Here is an 18978-nt window from a genome sequence, read left to right on the forward strand (position 1 = left end):
TTTGGGATTTTCCTTAGTTGTCAATTATAATCATTAAAATTAAAAGAAATAAACATTTCAAAGATATCAGTCTGTTTGTAATGAATGAATAAAATATACAAGTTTCATCTTTTGAATGGAATTTGATTAGTGATATAAATCAACTTTTTGATGATATTCTAATTATATGACCACCACCTCTATGTTAAACAACAGAACAACAAATTAGAATGATTTCTGAAGGATCATGTGAAAGAGTAATGATGCTGAAAAACAATTAGGCCTACATATAAGCTATTATGGAATAGATAAACGCAAGTAAGATTAAAATGTAACAAGTTAAAGCATAACATTTCTAAATAAATAAAAAAATGTACTTGTTATTGTAAATAACTGAAAGAAGTAGTGCTTTTTCCAGATTAACTGGTTTGCTGTGTTTACTACAGCATCCTTTTCTTTATGAGTTTGTGCGTGTGCTGGTTTGACCTAGATTATGAAAAAGTCTTCACAATGTGAGAAAATCTGAAAGAGACTGTCCCTGTAATGCATACGGCTAAATGAAATGCGAAACATTTACTGAAAATGTAAACTAGCAGAAAGATTATGAGGGTTGGGGGATAAACAACATTATTAGCTCAGTATAAAAACCATAAAGTTAATGGAAACTCCTGATAATGTGTGGGAACTTTGACTCAAACTACAGTTATTAATATGTGTCATGCTCTGTGCACAAAGTACTATTTGGACTCTGTCCTTGAGCATGCATTTGATCCTCTTGGATTTGAATGCAGAGTTCATGTTGTGAAATCTCCTGATTTTTGCTCTCTTGGTTCAAAGTATCAGTGCACGTCTTTGTCTTCATCATGCAAAAAGTTTATCAATGGCCTGACTGCGCGAACCCTTTCATCAGACCACATCTTGCCTATCTGCCAAAATGATTATATCAACTGCTATTGATGTAATTCACCCCAACCAGCACTCAATTTCTGAGAGAGTGTGTGTGTGTGAGAGAGAGAGAGAGAGAGAGATTCCCCAGGATTAGAAACTTCCAGACAGCAGTGATTTGGAGCTGGATGGAGTTACTCTGCAGAGCTGTGGCCCTCCAGGAATTGAGTTTGAGACCACTGATATAGAGAGAGTAATTATTTGCATATGGTGTTATACCTTTGGTGCATTATTTACATCAAGTGCCACATCTGAGGGTGTTCTCCTACTGAAAAAGTTTTTGAGGGTATGTGTCACAGCATGCATTTTATAGTTTAAAAGCATCAATTGAACGACACATCCCCCACTACCTCTGCACATCCAAACTGTTAATAGTTCATACTATCAACTTACATCTGTTGGTCTTGTATGATGTCATACCTCTGTCTTCAGAATCTAATAGCATATATATATATATATATATATATATATATATATATATATATATATATATATATATATATATATATATATATATATATATATATATATATTTTTTTTTTTTAATTAAGAGAATTACTGTCACTGTTTTCTTTAAGTTTTGTACATTGCAGTGGGACATTTCACTTTCTCTGCCAGAAGTGTGGCTTTCACAGAAAGGTTGCAAACTGAACATACTTGTGTATTATAGGCTAATACGGAAACTAAAGAAACCTGAAAATCAACTCTTATCTCAGATCGCACGTTTCCAGCCCTGTGCTTCACACTTGATTCAATGCTTTCCAAAGCTTCTGATAACTTATTTTCAATACGTTTAACACTAAAGCCAGGGAAGGCTGTATTATGGGACTTTTGGAGTTAAAGCCCTTCTTCCAAAGTCCAAACAGGCAGATATTCTCCCACACCCGTCCGCTGTCCCAGCCAATGGTGTTGCTGGAGGCAGAGCACGCCCGTTCACATCCCTCGAGTCCAGCCTCTGCGCGCGGATAAATACCGACTCGTTCGGATCGCTCGGTCCCGATTCACTACAGCCACCGGCGTCAGAGGAGAGCCACTTCAGCTGTTAGTTTACAGTGCTACTCGCCTTCACACCGTGCAAGCAAGTATGGGTTTTAACGGGTTTTTTTTTGTTCGTTATCATCGCATCACTTCAGTATAAATAGTTATTTTGAAGGGTAGAGTAAAACAAAAACTTACCTGTATCAAAACGTAAACAAGTAGAACTGAATTCACGAGCTGCAAATATGTCAATGCAATGATTTCGCTAAGTATTATTCAGGGTTTGCTTTTTAATGCAAGTTATAAACCACTGTAAGAATATTCCAAATATTTCTTTAAAAATGTAGAACTTGGATGTTTGTTGGTGCATTTAGCAAATTATCTAATGGTATGAATGCAGGCACTCCATTTTGCAGCTTTTATAAACGTATAGAATTTTCTTTTCGGAGGCAATCTTCTTTCATACATGTTCAGTGTATGAAAGACACTTTTGTGCAGTTCTTAACGATATTGCACAATTGTAATATTTTGCACATATTCATAAGGAAAACAGCAAAATGTTTAGCAGAGGACTGAACCCTGGACTTGTTTGTTCAGTGGGAGGAGCCAGTGTGTTTCTCTTGACTGAAGTTCAACAGTCAGGGCAAATATTTACAGATAGCAGTGAATAACACAGTGATCCAGATCATAAAAGTTCAGTAAATTACAGATTTGGGTATATTTTCTGTAATGTTTTTTCTGCTCTTTTCCCAGAATGACACATCAGTTTCCAGCTCTCTCTACGGAGCAGAAGAAGGAGCTCGCCACAATTGCCCAGCGCATTGTGGCTACTGGAAAAGGCATTCTGGCTGCAGATGAGTCTACAGGTAATAATTAGTGGTGTTTTGTATGGAACCGAGTACAAACTATATGCATATATTAATTGATCAACAGTAATCAATACAAATATTTAATATGTTGTGGAATAAATACTATTTTAAACTTTTTTTAACAGTGTTGTCTTATTTTATGTCCTCTATCAGCTTTATGATTGTAGAAAAAATTTAATTGTATTTTTGAAGACGTAGTGGTAAGCTCACATTCCAGGTGTTCTTCGATGTGTGTTTCATATTTTAGGCACCATGGCGAAGCGTTTTCAGAAGATAAATGTGGAGAACACTGAAGAGAACCGTCGCAGCTTTCGGGACTTACTCTTCTCTGTAGACAATTCAGTGTCTGAATATATTGGTGGTGTCATCTTTTTCCATGAAACACTGTACCAGAAATCAGCCCAGGGAGTTATGTTTCCAAAAGTCATCAAGGACAAGGGCATCGTAGTTGGTATCAAGGTGAGGTTTAGGTGCACTCTTGAAGATTTCTTCTATAACTTAATGTAAATGTTTATGCATTTTATTTGCTTTATTGCCCTATAGATAACCAAAGCACTGCTTGAATACTGTGGAAGCCTTCTTTCTTTCTGCATACAAACACAAGGGCTTTTCAGTAGTTTTGCCATGTAATGTTATAAATAAAAGCTGTTCTTTGTGTCTGAAGGTGGACAAAGGCACTGCAGGACTGGCTGGTACAGATGGAGAGACAACCACACAGGGTACATTTTTACTTAAAGGGTTATGTTCATCCAAAACTGAAAATTCTGTCATTAATTACTCACCCTCATGTTCCAAACCCTTAAGACCTTCGTTGATCTTTGGAACACAAATCAAGATATTTTTGATGAAACCCTCTATAGACAGCAAGACAACTCAAATGTTCCCAGACTCAGAAATGTAGCGAGGACATCTGTAAAATAGCCACTGATGCCACATCTCAACTTCAGTTTTGCAAGGCTACGAGAATACTTTTTGTGCACAAAGAAAATAAAAAATAATGACTTCATTCAACAATTCTCTCTTGAGTTAGTTAGTCATCTGCCATTTTGAAGTATACCATGATGCATGTGTGTGCTTTTTCCTGAACCTAAACAAAGCTGATTACGTTCAGGGGAAAGCTTGCGCATTCATCATAGTATTCTGCAAAATGGCAGAATACGGTAACTTGTGGTTGAAGAATTGTTGATTTTTTTTTTTTTTTTCTTTGCACAGAAAAAGTATTCTTGTAGCTTTGCAAAATTGAAGTTGAGCCACTGATGTCACATGGTCAGTTTTACAGATATCCTTGCTACGTTTCTGGGTCTGGGAACGTTTCAGTTACTTTGCTGTCTATGGAGAGTCAGATAACTCTCTCTTCATCAAAAATATCGTAATATGTTCTGAAGTTGAGCGGAGGTTTTACGGTTTTGGAATAACATGAGGGTGCGTAATTAATGACAAAATTTTCATTTTGGGGTGAACTATTCCTTTTGAATGCATCTTAACATCTTTCCTGACTTGTACCCATTTTAAAGCAAGCTATTTTTGCTTGATCCATTTCACTCAGGATTGGATGGTCTGTCTGAGCGCTGTGCCCAATACAAAAAGGATGGTTGTGACTTTGCAAAGTGGCGTTGTGTGCTTAAGATCTCTGACAGCTGCCCCTCTGCTCTTTCAATTGCTGAAAACGCAAACGTTCTTGCCAGATATGCCAGCATTTGCCAACAGGTATGTCTGACCGAATGTGCTTTGTTTATGGGATCTTTTATGTGACCATAGATAATCTTCTTCACAAACTGTCCACAAAATCCTTTTTTCCTCATGAACTCTTCCTTCGCTCCTGTAGAATGGCCTGGTGCCTATTGTAGAGCCTGAGATCCTCCCTGACGGAGATCATGATCTGCAACGGTGCCAGTATGCCACTGAGAAGGTATGCTTCCTCCCAGAATAACCAATAAAAGCAGAGCAAAGCCAAATTATCCATCAAAAATAATTCCCAACAATTTGCATCCAAAGGTCCTGGCGGCAGTGTACAAGGCTCTCTCTGACCACCATGTGTATCTGGAGGGAACTCTGCTCAAACCAAACATGGTCACCGCTGGACACTCCTGTACCAAGAAGTACACCCCTCAGGAGGTTGCCATGGCAACAGTTACTGCTCTCAGACGCACCGTGCCAGCTGCTGTCCCGGGTAAGACAGTCCTCCACTGGTCCTTTAGAGGATGGCGTTCATTTAAATGCTCTTCAACATGTCTCTTCTGATTCTCAGGGATCTGCTTCCTCTCTGGTGGTCAAAGTGAGGAGGAGGCCTCTCTGAATCTGAATGCCATGAACCAGCTTCCTCTGCACAGACCCTGGAAGCTGAGCTTCTCTTATGGCCGTGCCCTGCAGGCTTCAGCTCTCGCTGCATGGAAGGGACAAGCAGCAAACAAGAAGGCTGCACAGGACGCCTTCGTCACACGTGCCAAGGTAATCAATGAAGTTATGATTCAAGCTTAAAATACTGCATGTGGGCAATAAAGTCACAACTAAATTATATTGTGTTGTCAATTTATAGGCCTACTATATCAGCTAAAGCTGCATATATTGATTTGTGGTTTTTTTTCCCCTTCAGATTAATAGTCTTGCATCAAAAGGTGAATACAAACCCTCAGGTCAGGCTGACCAAGCATCTACACAGTCCCTCTTTTCTGCCAGCTATGTCTACTAAACTAACAACAGCAAGTTGTGCTGTGAAGTACACAATTTACATGCAAAGGATATTCAAGATGGCGTCAACATGAGTACATGTTAACTGTAGAAATTAAACATGTTCATGCAGTTCTACCTAGAATGACACAACTAGACTCTGTTAACCCTGGATTGGTTTAATACTTCATGCATATGCACCAACTTATGCTTTACATTTTGAAATAAATGATAAAATGCCTGCTTTGAGTTGATTTCTTGTGTAAACATTAGCACTCAGAATTCTTTACTAAGAATTAACTTGGTTTTTAAGGTATAAAACTGGAAAATAATATCAGCTGGTCTGCTTGACTAGGTCCTACACAATAACGTGCTGAAGGGTGAGTTACAAAGAGTAAAGTTGATTGAAGAGCACCACAATGTCATGAAGATTTTTTTGTCTTGCTTCATCTTCTGCTGTCCTTCCCCACATATTTCTATTCTGATAAGGAAAAGACAAACCATACATGTTACACACTGCAGTTACAATTTACAGCAGAAGATGTTTTCATAATGAATAATAAGACCAAAATCTGCATTTATCATACCTCTGGGGTGGCGCCATATTCAAGAAGTTTGGACACCATGTTCTTGTCCCTCTTCTCCACTGCTGTATGTAAAGCGGTCTGTCCATTATAATCACTCTGGTTCATGTTTGCACCAGCTAAGTACCACGCTTGCAGAAGCTGACAGTCTTTAGTCAGAACAGCCCTAAATGAGAGAAGACTGCTGAATGCAAATGTCTACAACAGTCTGACAAGTTCATTTGTAGTTTGAAAACACTGACTTGATAAGTTCCATGCCAACTCGCACAGGATTTAGACTCAACGTGGCTCCTTCCACTATCAAAATCTTGATCACGTCAAAGTGCCTGCCATATGTAAGGCAATTGTGTAATATATATACACACCAATATTTAAATCTGCTCAAAATCTTACTTGTTTCTTATGGCAAGATGAAGAGGTGTGCAACCAAAGCGGTTTATCAACTGGCTTGCTGCTCCAATAGACAGTAAATATTTAACCATATCAGTTTTACCCTTTTCACAAGCTCTGTGCATGACAGTGTTGCCATCATAATCACCAGCATTTACATCCATCTGAAGACAAGATGAGGTATTTAAAGCAAGGATTAGGAATTATATAACAGACGGCCACATGAAAGAGTAGAAAAATAGTCAAAAGCATTCTACATCTTCTATGCATGATCGTTCGTACCGTGACAAGAATCTCTTGCAAAGACAGTAAGTCGTTGTTGTCTATGCATCTGGAGGCGAATGAGGGCAGCAACAAGGCCACAGTTGCATTGACATCCTGGGTAAAAAAATCATATTTGACGTTACATCACTTAAATCAATTCAGTAAAATAGCAATTAACCCTAAAACTGGCAATGTGTTTCCTGTGGGATACACACATTGTAGAGGCTGTGGGGAGAGGCAGGGAAAGTGGAGGTCTCATTTCTTCAATTCATGTTAAAACAGTGTTTGTTGTGAATATTTACATATATTGACTTTGTTCATACATTCTTTTTTTAGCTCACGAGCAGCATTTAAAACTGCATGGCCGGCCTTTAGTGGGAAGTCTACTCACCCTCCGATAAAAGTTGATCTAGTTCACATATTTACACACGTTGAAGGGGACTAACCTGTTTAAAAAGCTGTTGTTCAACATTAGCTTATTAGGTTTACATCTAAATGTTATGAATCATGTAATCTTGACAAAACAGATATCGTTGGAAAAGGTTCCATATTTGGTGACTGTTCTGTAATTAGAAGTGATATCGTGACAGAAAATAATTGATTTGTGACAGAAAACTGGATCAAAAGAATTCAATGGAGTGTCACCCAGTGGTTAATTTTGGTATTTTGCCCAAACAAAATCTCACAGAAACCACAATTTTGATGAAATCAACTTCAAATTTGTAACATAACTTGGTTAAACATCTGGGGCCGGATTCACGAAAATCTTCTTAAGAAATAAATTAAGAAATTTCTTAAGATAAATTCCACGAAGTTCGTAAGAATGTTCTTAAGTGCAATTCTTGAAAAATTCTTAATAAGTTCTCAAATATTTTCTTAAGAACATCTTAATTTTTTTCTTAAGAAGAAAATAACAGCCGTTATCTGGATGAATACATGACGTGCTGCTAAACTCACACTATTGTCTTCTTGCGCTTCCGGTAGATTACCCTAATAATCATAATAAGCACGCACCATAGACTGTATATTTTCGTTCAGGCTTTGACTGGCGCTCAGCTTCACCTTTTTAATGCAGCCTGTTTTTGAACAGTTACTTTTAAAATAGTCTGTCTCAAGCTGCAGCGATATGTTTAATTAATTTTGTGCCGTGTTTTTGCACTCTCATCTGAGTGAACGCTTCCGGTATTTGAGTCCGCGCTTCTACAGCAAATGCATTCTGTGCATTCATATGCGCTGAATACTGCCAAAGATTATGTATTTTATACGCTAAAAAATTTACGGCGTTCAAATAAAGCTCCCTATCTGACTCGTTTTTGAGTTGCTAATGAGTTTTGATGTCAGCAAAAAGCAGTGTCACACACAGACTAATCATGAGCGATCATGTATACATCAAGTCATCCCTGTCCCTTCACAAAACTTGTGCACAATAGTCCTCCTATGTATTATATGTAGCTGTTAAATGCTAAAATATAACAATTCATTTGAAATAACCCAATAAATTCATTAAATAATAAAGTTATTTACGATTATTTTTAAGAAGATTCTTTTCAAGAATTTGAATTCTTCTTAGGTTTTGTCTTAAGAACAATCTTAAGAAAAAAGATAAGAACATTCTTAAGAAGATTTTTTGGGGGAATACAAAATATTCTGATCTTTTTTCTTAAGGTAGAAGAAAGATAAGAAGAAATTGGCAGTTAAAGGTACAATTTGTAAGATATTTGTAGTAAAATATCCATAAACCACTAGGCTAGTGGTTATATATTTTGTCCAGCTAATTACTAACAATATCTCTAATGTTTTCAACTACTTGTAAATCATGAGAAAATTTCCATTATAAACAGTGACACGGACAATGCAGTCGCCTGTTAATGACGTTAGTTCTTCTTCTTAGTTTTATGGCAGATTGCAACCATGGCTTATCAGGTGCATATCGAGTATGTAGCATGGCTATGAATCTAATGATGTTAGTTACCCTTTGTTACCGCCTTTCCTGATGTAGAAACCACATGACAACAGTGTCATGGACAAATACGGAAGTAGCTTCACGACAAACTTTAACTAGAAAGAGAGGCTGATCTCGCTTGTGTTTTACTCGACAGGTGAGTTGTTTTGACTAGTATCTTTACAGAAAACCTATGCTATTATAACGATCAACAAGATTGGTATTATGGGGCATACACGCCATACACGCCAAACGGGGGGATCTGGGGATCTGGATCGCGTCTCTAGACCTGCGTGAGGACGCGTCTCATCCATAGTCTGATCGCATCTTTGCATTGACTTTGTATGTAATCTACTCTCGCAAATCGTTAAACTCACGTTAAATCCATGATTTATGTTTCCGTCTGATTTGTTGGCCGTCAGCGGTTGGGTAGAAGACAACAAATCCCATCATTCCACGTTCCTTCTTAGCGTCATTAAACCACGCGATTGTTATTGTTTTGATAGTGCGCCCTCTAATGGCAGGTCCTACAACCTGTACCTTTAAGAAGAATTTTATTCTTAAGAATGTTTTGTGAATCCGGTCCCTGGCTTAGCAATTTGTTAGCAATTTAAGTGCAACATATTAAGTATTAAGCATTTTTTTTTATATAAAAAATAATATACTTATTTAAATATTATAAAATATAATATACTTTTTTATACTTTTATATATACTTACTTTTTTTTTTTTTTTACTTTCACTTCAGCAATAATTTGCTATGTGTTTTCTTTAAAAAGAGACCAACTTTAGGTCTGTATTCCTAAGCATTTATGAATAACAACCATGTTGTAAGGTGCACTGATAAACAAGTGTTCTGTGTTCAGTTCATTTATACCCACAAAATGGCAATGTATCCGTTGGGATACAAACATTTAAATCAATATTAAGTTGTATCATTTGTGTCCCAATAAGATGGAAATTAGCAATAAATAAATTTTCTGATGTATCTTTATGGGTTTGCCATTTTTAGGGTTAAAAAAGAAGAGGAAGGAGAAGATGCCAAGCTTATAATCTCACTTCAGAGGTCTTGTATTTGAGCCAGCCGAGACTGAGCACCTCGCCCACGGTGCAGAGGAACCGTCGCTCTCGCGTTCTAGCGCCCAGTTTAGTTAATGGGAGAAACAACGGATCGTATGGCTCCTCTCGTTTCTCCTTGGTCTCATCTATGAATGTATAGGTATACGTAAAGGAAAATTTAAGAATTAAAAATACATGAGATAAAAAACACCATCAATAATTTTAAATAGATTATAATTACAGGCTATTTTATAGAACTGACAAAATGGTCATAAACGTTGGTGATATATGTTGAATTTTAATAACGTTTTTTTTTTAATTATTATTATTACTTACAGTACATTTTGAAGATATATTTATCCTGTAAAGCAGTGCTGTAGCGACCGTTAAAATAACCTCAAAGCTCCCGCTCCTGACGCGCGCTCAGTCACGTCATGAGAAAAATGACACTGACGCAAAAAGCTGTTGCATAAATTATAGTAATTAAGTTGCACACTACTGCTATACTCATAACTATTTCTGATACGTAATAATAAGTAATATTAGTGTTTCACTTTCACTTAAATGTTAATTTGTAAGAAATTAAAATTTACGTTTTTCTTTAGTGTAAGTTCACCTATGTGTTTCAGGGAGACAACAATACATAATTAAATCAATCTTTATTGGCAATTGGACACAAACAACCCATCTACCCTACCAAAATACACAGGCATGCGCAGTTTCTAAGCAAGTCTTTCCACAGTTACAATTAAACATATACTTGGAGAATCATTTCCAGCAGGAACAGATGTTGGTGTACTTTAATGAAACTAAAAGACCAGAGGGCCTTTCAGAGATCCCACTCATTGATTACCTGCTGTTGATCCTGTGAAACCTGAGACTGTGTGCATGGGGAACATTAACAAAATGTACTTTATACTATTTTCTGGTTTGAAAATTGTGCTCAAAACCACTCTACAGATTACTTACTATGAATTTGCAAATTCTAAAAATGTAAAACTTTTTGCAGCAGAACAAAACTCACACAAGTCATTTACATCACAAAATGAGGGTATCAAGGTTGGATAATTACAAATTTGAACAATAATAATAAAAAAAAACAGTCCATGTAATAAAACTGTGTGCGATTTGAATCTACCGTGAGATCCAAAACAAAAACTGCTTTAAGTTTGCTATTTAACCTTCAGTCACAAAACAGCACTTAATGCAGCATGACCTTATTGATTACCATATATGATATTGTTTATATAACAAAATACCATTAGTTTAAAAAAATTGTTCCAAATTTAGGCATAACCATCTTAATGCAATCTTGCATACTTGTCCTAAAAGGATTTTGGTCATACACAGAATGTTTTATTAGATGATGTTGATGATATAAATCGTCTGTATTATGTGAGTATAGTATTTTACTGTTGAAGTGTAAACTAATGTGATTTAAAAAAAACAAAAACAAAAAAACACCAGCCTGACACCAAATAACTAAGTCTAAGTCTGTACATCCACAGACTTCAGATAAAGAGCAGTATTGCTATAAAAGCTACTTTTTTTGTTTTTTACATGTTGCCTCAAACAGAGGATGTCAGTCAAAAAATATCACATTAACATAAATGCAAGTTGTCGCAGATTTCACAGGTGCAAAAGCAAGGCATCGGAGAGTGTTCTCTACAACTAACCTACACACAATCTATCTAAAAATAATGACCTAAATGGGTGCCCTTGTTCAAAAAACCAACAATGAATAATTCATTTTCTTAACACACTACAAGGCAGAAGAAGCTCCTTTGAGATCGATATGGAGTCGTGTTGGTTTGTTTTACACTACTGAAAATAAACCATTTAAATAAATTCTAAACTATCAACCTTTTAAAAACATCAACAAAAAAAGAAATCCCTCGTCACAATTGTCCGTTTAGCGACTCCATTGTGAACCATCAGTTCAGTGAAGGTCTTGCAGGCCAGTTGAGGGCAAGGACATCTGTCAATGAGATTCACTTGCATGGAACAAGGGCTGAAGGATTGACGCCCTTTGACAAATGGTGTCAATGTGAAATTCGCCCAGCCTACAATGGCACCACAACTTTATGTCCCAAAACTTATGTGGAGCTCCCATCACATTATGTAAACCTTCTCAGCCTGGGAAAAGTTGAAAACCTCTTTGGTCCTGGGGCATACCACCTTGTCATCTTGACGAATTGACAAGAGAGACTGAAAACCAGAGGCAAGGGAATGTTAATCACTATATATACACAGGAAATAAAATATTATATACTGAATATATATATACAGAATTTCAAATAGCATACACTGGAAGTATACAGTGCCTTTCGAAAGTATTCATACCCCTTCATTCTTTTACGTTTTGTTATGTTGCTGCCTTATGTTAAACTGCTTTAAATTACGTTTCTTCCACATCAATCTACACTCCATACACCATAATGATAAAGCAAAAAAACAAAAAAGCGAGGTTTTTAACATCTTTGCAAATCGATCATGTTTACGTTCTGTAGATACTCTCCAAAATGGTGCTACTGTGACGAGGAGACGAATTGTTGAATAAAGTTATTTTTGTTTTCTTTGTGTACTAAAAATATTCTCAAAGCTTTGTACAATTACAGTTGAACCTCTGATGTCACATGGATTAACTGCGTGTAGAGGTCAGAAACATGTTTGCATCAAGCCACACATCTGGAGAAGAGTTAAAAAAATAAAAAATAAAACAGTTGCATTGAATGTTCAAAGAAGCATGCAGTCTCTGTTACTCTTAATGGAAGAAGTTTGAAACAACCAGGTCTCTTCATAGAGCTGGCCTCCTGAGCAACTGATGCAGAAGGTTTGAGTGGTGAACAAGAACCTGATGGTCACTCTAGTTCCATGCTCCAGGATCATATGTGGAGATAGGAGAAATCTACAGAAGGACAAACATCACTGCAACACTCCACTGATCTGGGGTTTATGGCTTTGTGGCAAGACTCAATCCTCTCTTCAGTGAAGACACACGAAAACACGCTTGTAATTTGAATAAAAAACCCCAAAGGACCCTCAGACTCTGAGAAACCAGATTCTCCGGTCTGATGAACCTCAATTCTAAGCATCATGTTTGAAAGGAAGCAGCTCTCCTCATCACCTGCAGAGTAGCATCATGCTGTGGGACTGTTTTTCTGTAGCAGGGATTGAGGGACTCGTCAGAGTAGAGGAAAAGCACAATGCACCAAAATACTGAGATAACCTTATGGCGCTTTTCCATTACCAGTAACAGCTCAACTCAACTCGCTTTTCGCTCCGTTTTCCATTGCAGATATTACCTCCACAATAGCACCTGGTCGTAATAGCGACACCGCAGGAAAATGCCTTGACGTGATCTTCTACGCGACACACACCCGCTACCCACACACACAGGACAATGGAGGAAATCAAGTGTATGCTGTTTTTGATCCTCGGCATGTGGCTGTTTCTCACAGCAAGACGACAAACATCGTTTCTGGAGAGGCTGAGGGCAGCATAATGAAATGTTGAAAAAAAAAAAAAAAACCAGGAGAGTTTACTCCATCTGGCGCTTGCAATGATGACGCAGTGAATGGTCACGATTCTCTCTGACCAATCAGCAGTCTGCCGTATTTCCACCTCACATTTTAGTATCACCTCAGCTCGCTCCTAACTTCGCCAGAGGTGATACGAAAAAAAAGGTACCTGGAAGCAGGTACAGGTACAACTTTTACACAGTGGAAAACCAAACAAAGGCGAGTTGAGTCGAGCTGGTACCTTGTAGTGGAAAAGCGCCGTTACTGAAAACCCAGTCCAGCGAATTCAGAACCTCAAACTGGGCAGAAAGGTTACCTTCCAAAAGGACAATGACCCTAAACACACAGCAAGAGTGGCTTGTAGACAACTCTGTAAATGTCCTTTAGTGGCCCAGCCACAGCCTGGGATTGTTTATTAATTCTTATGCAATGGGTCTATTTCAGTTTTTTATTTTCAATAAATTTACTAAGTTGTGACAATTCTGTTCTTCCCTTGTCAATATGGTATATGGAGTGTAGATTGATGTGACAAAAAAAAAGTAATTTAAAGCGGTTTACCATAATGTAACAACATAAGACGTGAAAAAATTAAGGGGTATGAATACTTTCGCAAGACACTGTATATACACAGAGTACCGAAGAGCAGAACACAAAACTAGCCTCAAAACTCACATTGTATCCATAAACATAGCCATTAGGCAGCATCATGGGTGGGTTGTTCTCATTCATGACCTCGCCAGAGATTTTGCACACCAGCCTTGAGTTTGCACAGTGGGCCATTGGAAGAGGTTGAGCCAATTTGTTCAGCGACTTACTGCAGACAGGACAGTCTGGGTTTTTGGAAGTGCCATCTTCTTTGTAACACTGCCTGTAAACTTGGAATTAAGGTTACTTAACTTACTCAACAGCCTTGACGTTGCTTAAAAGAACAACATTTTGTGTATTTCATGTAATGCAATGTGTTTATGTGGTTTTATGTGGTACACATTTTCCACCTACTGTGCATAATTTGTTCTCCTCTATGCCCCACCTTTCTGAAACATGTCGATTTTTACAAAGCTCATCGTTCTGAAAAGTGAGGTGTGCTCTGATTTGCCAGCTATCCAGTGTGTTGTGATTGGCTGAATATTTCAAGCATGTGACGGAAACGTTACGCCCCATACCCTACTGTGATGCCATGTGTTGCGACGTGATGAGACAAAACCAATAAAACCCATTACAAACAAGCTATTTGTAGCATCCGTTGGGGATATAATTACTGATTATAATGACATACACTGTCTTTTTACACGCTGAGTATCATGCTGCGTAAACATAAAACCATGTCTGCATTTGTGATCGGAGAAACGACAAACAACAAGACTACTCTGCACTGCTCAAAACTCATGGTTGAATCATTAGGGGCTTATTCTTTAAAATATGTAAATGTGCTTACAGTCTGTCAGTCAGAAGCGCCAGACTGTACTTGCAAAGTTGGAATTGCCCCACTTTATAGAAACAGACACCGTCATTTTACACAACTCTCACAGGAAACAGTCCTCGTCTTCCATAAAATGCACTGCACACATCTGAATATTAGGGTTGAACTGTTCTGGAACAGTGTTGTAAATACAACCTAACCACTGATTTCTAGTTGTGTCCTCTTTTGGAAGGCCTAACAAAGTAGCTTCGTTTTCACATCGAAAGACAGTGTCTTCACAAAATGGCGCCAGGCGGCAACAGCGTGAATAAAAGTTACGGCTTCTTTCTTTGCGTGAACATTTGGGCAGCGTTATGCAAATCTTCCCACATAGTGACGTGGAGATGTGGGGCGTGTTTAAACGAGCCGCTTTATGAGGGAGTGGACAAGTCTTAATTTTATAAAGATTAACTCTTTGGATTTGAAACTTTAGTCTTAGCAATTTTACAGATCTTCTTTATGCACCAAGAGCTTGTAACACTTTTTAATCACATCATACAACCCCTTTAACAGTAATGTAAAATAATGACCTTTGTTTCTATTGTCACTGTATGTTAAAATCACCCAACATTACTAAAAATCCAGAGTTTCATATATGATCTGGCTGGACGTGCAAACTGAAAACCCTAAGGATGGTAATTGTTTTTCTGCAGAGAGGATACGGGGTTTTGATGGCAGACAGCCCTGCCTGCAGGGTAATGGTAAACACGGAGTTGTTCCCCAGCTGGTGTAATCTGTAGTTGTCATATCTGAACTGCTGGATCAGCATTTTCCAGCGAGCTGGATCCAAAAGATCCTGGGAGAAAAGACGAGAAATGTTACAGACCACTGAACTTGTACCTGCTACGATGGCATATTCAGACACAATTAATGATCAATTTCAAAACAGGTCCTTGGAGTGGTAGACATATTTCAGATAATATAGAAACAGAAAGGCAATTTACCTTATACGGTGAAATGTGTGTGTCTGAGGGAAACGCCAGCATGCCCATCACCTGCCGTACCTCGTCCAACTGCCCTCCTTCTGCTTGGCTGAAGTGTTTGCGTGCATGTCTAAAGGACATTCATTTTGATTTATTAACACCAACTATGCTTTGTTTAACAATAAATTCAAGTAATTCAGAGAAACTTGGAATGGCAGTCATGTCAAGTCCAGCCATGAAGACCTAGCATCTCATACCTTACTGCGTCCATCCGTTTGTTTTGTCGAATGAGTTCAATAAATTCCTGGATCCTTAAACTGAACTCCAAACAGCTCTGAAAATTTAAATAAATTGCATCGTTTTCAGGCAATGGCAAGATGAAAAATGAAACATCAGCCAATGAAAACCCAGACTGCAAGAAATATAACCACAATGTTGCTCCATAATGACAGTATATATTATAAGTAAATATTTGAAAACGGCAAGTGAGAGAAAAACAAACCCAGCTGAACTCAGTTTCTTACTTTCATTTTCCGTAAGCGAGACTTGTTATCGTGGCACCAAGCCAGACAGGTAGCTGTTTCCCGATGCTCGAGAGATTCTTCAACTTCTTTCGCAGTAAGGAACATTTCTATGTTGACCAAATCCTACAAAGACAAAACATCGCATGAGAAAGAATCTTCCTCGACGCACAGAAAAAGTGGCGACGCACCTCAATCCCGCTTTGTCTGGCTAGCTTGACTGCGGTGTTGTAGTAGCCACAGCGTAGCAAGTGCTCGACCATCATGCGGTCCATGCGCTTCTTCTTCCAAACATTAACACTGGCCGGCTGATCACTGCTGTGTTCCTTCAGGTGCTCTATGCGCCGCTTGCATAACTTGGCGCTCTCATCTTCTGCTTGGATAGACTCAGCAGCCTATCAGATACGAAACCATTTCACTCTTTACTGTAATTGGTACGAATGCACTAAAATTTGAACTATTCAACTTGATGCTTCAGCTGCAGCATACCTTTCTCTTGAGGGCACTGAGCTTCTCAACCACTCCGTCCAGGAGAGAGACCACGGTATCCACCACCGGAAAGCTACTGAGTGTTTTCTCCAGCTCTGCCACCACCATCGTCACGTGACTGGTCTCCCGGTCTATATTCTTTTGAGCTGCTCGGAAGCGCTTGTTCAAGGTTTCATAAGGAACCTGTTGAGATAAAGAACTGCATTACATTACCAGGCACAGATTCGGTAAGCTCAGAAATATCGTTCTTTATGGTGTGGGTTCACAAAGCACTTCATCCATCATTACATTCTCTCGTGAGGGAATCATTTCTGACAGTTTACCTGAAAATATACAATTCTGTCATTTACTCGCTCTCATGTCGTTCCAAACTCCTAAGACTCGCGTTCATCTTCCACACACGAATGAAAATATTTCTTTATGAAACCAGAGATTTCCATAATCTTTCAAAAATATAATTGAGCAGTTTTATTAAAGTTTTCTGAGGAGACATGATCATGTTTAAGAGTAGATAAACACTCTACATCAGTCAATGCTATTTTGCAGCTATGACCTTTGTTGGATTAAAAGGTGAAACCCAATTTGGCAGGAAAAAGTGAATATGAGCCAGAATATACGCAAACAACTGAAAAAAGCACTGATGCATAAATGAGCCGGCAACTAAGCCAAACCACATCAAATCATACCATACCAAATATTTCATTTCAACTGTAAGATATTAAAGAAAAATAATAATTATGCATTTAACAGACGCTTTTATCCAAAGCGACAAACCCAACCTTGCACTTGATAGCACAATGCTCTACCAATTGAGCTACAGGAACACAATATTAATTAATATTAATTAGGAACAACATATATTAATTTCTTTCATTATCAAACAACAGAAGATAAACTACTGTTCTTGTGTGCCTATACACATAACCTTACAAATGTACAAACCTGGCTGTCAAAAAGAAAAATGTATTGCTTCACAGTTGTACACAATTTGCTTGCATACATGAATGCCAATTTGAATGATTTATGACTCTCTAAACTTAAGTATTACAAGAATCAGTGCATTGGCTTCCAAAAAATAAATGGCCCATGCATATACATTTTATTCATAATTCAATAATCCCTTAAGATTTTACACAAACCTAATAAAGTGACTAGTTCATCATGATGCAGTGATCAAGAAGGTAACGTTACTGGAAATCATTCCCGAAGCTGCAAGACAAGCTCAGATGCAACATGCCCTTGACATACAGCAGTGAAGACCATATATTATTGACATTCAGTGTGCGTGTACATAAACAGGCGTCATTTTACAGGAGATGCACGAGCTCATCGGGTTACAAAGCATTCAACTCATCACCAAACGATTCACGCGATCGTTCAACCAAACCCAGGCCGTCAATCGGGAAGAAATCTGTGACGCAGAGAACAAAGGTGCTGTGTGGCCAAATATTAAATAATAAGCCCCTCATCGAGCACCCACACCTGAGCTATAAACGTGCTCACAGCTGACACTGATCAACATAACATGATCCTAATATGGTGCCCACCGAGCTCTGGTCATGTGTGTGTTCCTCCGGGATTCATCTAGACACACGAAAATAATCTGGATCACAGCCTCCGACGACAGCGTTCAACTCCAAATCAGAGGCATACGAGACTGACCAGTAACTCACTCGATTATAAAGCAGCTATAAATCCGATACGATTCTCGTCAACCTGCCTTAAACTGCACTCGCTGGTTACACTAGTGGACAAACCTGTGATGGGATCAAAAGCGCTTTAATAAAACAAGACTAGTTGACAGGCGTCAGACTGACGTTATTGCTCTCATTTATAGATCCGTCGATATACAGCTGTACAGCCGATGTGTGTCTGCGATCACCTCGGTGAGATCTGTTTGTGTTGGACTTGTTTTGCTAAGTTATCTAGCCCTAGAGCTAACCAGTTAACTGTCTAAATGCAGTCAAATACTTTTCATCTGATCGATCGTTTCCGTTAGACGTTCTGTTTTGACGGTTATATAACGCAGATGGGATCTGTTCGACCGCACGGTTAGAGTATAGAGAAGAAAGGCTTGACAGACCTTTAAAGTTGGGTATTCCTGCACCTTTAGGGCCATCGAGAGTTGAGCTGCCGTCTCCTGCACCGCCATCTTGCTTTGGGGAAACTGAGGAGCGTTTGTTCGTCTTCTTCTCGGCTTTGGTCTTCATCAGACAATGACGACAGATTGCTCAAAGCTGCCTCCTAGTGTGACGGTGCGGTTCAAAACCTTCGAAGCTAGTCCATTTTGTTTTTACTTGAAAATATGCAATCTTTAGATTAAAGAGATACTCCACCCCAAATTGAAAATGTTGTTATTAATCAATTACCTTCATGTCGATCCAAACC

The 18978-nt window shown here is 38.3% G+C and overlaps 2 protein-coding genes across 3 annotated transcripts; one reads left to right on the forward strand and one right to left on the reverse strand.

Moving 5' to 3' along the window:
• The first annotated feature begins 1839 nt into the window (after positions 1-1839).
• Positions 1840-5679, forward strand: aldob (aldolase b, fructose-bisphosphate). The gene is made up of 9 exons (XM_052575233.1): positions 1840-2006; positions 2656-2768; positions 3019-3230; positions 3436-3490; positions 4318-4478; positions 4597-4680; positions 4767-4941; positions 5020-5219; positions 5365-5679. The coding sequence occupies exons 2-9, from the start codon at positions 2657-2659 to the stop codon at positions 5458-5460; spliced, it is 1095 nt and encodes a 364-aa protein (XP_052431193.1). The 5' UTR covers positions 1840-2006; position 2656; the 3' UTR covers positions 5461-5679.
• Positions 5680-10319: 4640 nt separating this feature from the next.
• maea (macrophage erythroblast attacher, E3 ubiquitin ligase) lies at positions 10320-18840 on the reverse strand. Of its 2 annotated transcripts, none has more exons than XM_052575016.1 (9): positions 18674-18840; positions 16591-16773; positions 16293-16496; positions 16105-16227; positions 15838-15914; positions 15602-15710; positions 15320-15453; positions 13871-14066; positions 10320-11885 (listed from the first exon to the last, which is right to left on the reverse strand). In XM_052575016.1, exons 1-9 carry the CDS (start codon positions 18740-18742, stop codon positions 11790-11792), a joined length of 1191 nt encoding a protein of 396 aa, XP_052430976.1. In that variant the 5' UTR covers positions 18743-18840; the 3' UTR covers positions 10320-11789. The 2 variants fall into 2 exon arrangements, with proteins under 2 accessions (XP_052430976.1, XP_052430977.1); XM_052575017.1 differs by lacking the exon at positions 18674-18840 and adding an exon at positions 17730-17951.
• Between the last annotated feature and the right edge of the window lie 138 nt (positions 18841-18978).

The sequence above is a fragment of the Carassius gibelio genome, chromosome B14 (assembly GCF_023724105.1).
Source record: "Carassius gibelio isolate Cgi1373 ecotype wild population from Czech Republic chromosome B14, carGib1.2-hapl.c, whole genome shotgun sequence".
Taxonomy (NCBI): Eukaryota; Metazoa; Chordata; class Actinopteri; order Cypriniformes; family Cyprinidae; genus Carassius; species Carassius gibelio.

Excerpts from the sequence above, each read along its gene's own strand:
- aldob (XM_052575233.1), top strand. The coding sequence starts at position 2,657 with ATGACACATCAGTTTCCAGCTCTCTCTACGGAGCAGAAGAAGGAGCTC. Across the intron at positions 3,231-3,435 it reads GCATCGTAGTTGGTATCAAG|GTGGACAAAGGCACTGCAGG; the intron begins GTGAGGTTTAGG and ends TTGTGTCTGAAG. Across the intron at positions 4,942-5,019 it reads CGTGCCAGCTGCTGTCCCGG|GGATCTGCTTCCTCTCTGGT; the intron begins GTAAGACAGTCC and ends TCTGATTCTCAG.
- maea (XM_052575016.1), bottom strand. The coding sequence starts at position 18,742 with ATGGCGGTGCAGGAGACGGCAGCTCAACTCTCGATGGCCCTAAAGGTG. Across the intron at positions 15,915-16,104 it reads CTCGCTTACGGAAAATGAAA|AGCTGTTTGGAGTTCAGTTT; the intron begins GTAAGAAACTGA and ends TTAAATTTTCAG. Across the intron at positions 15,454-15,601 it reads CACACATTTCACCGTATAAG|GATCTTTTGGATCCAGCTCG; the intron begins GTAAATTGCCTT and ends CTTTTCTCCCAG.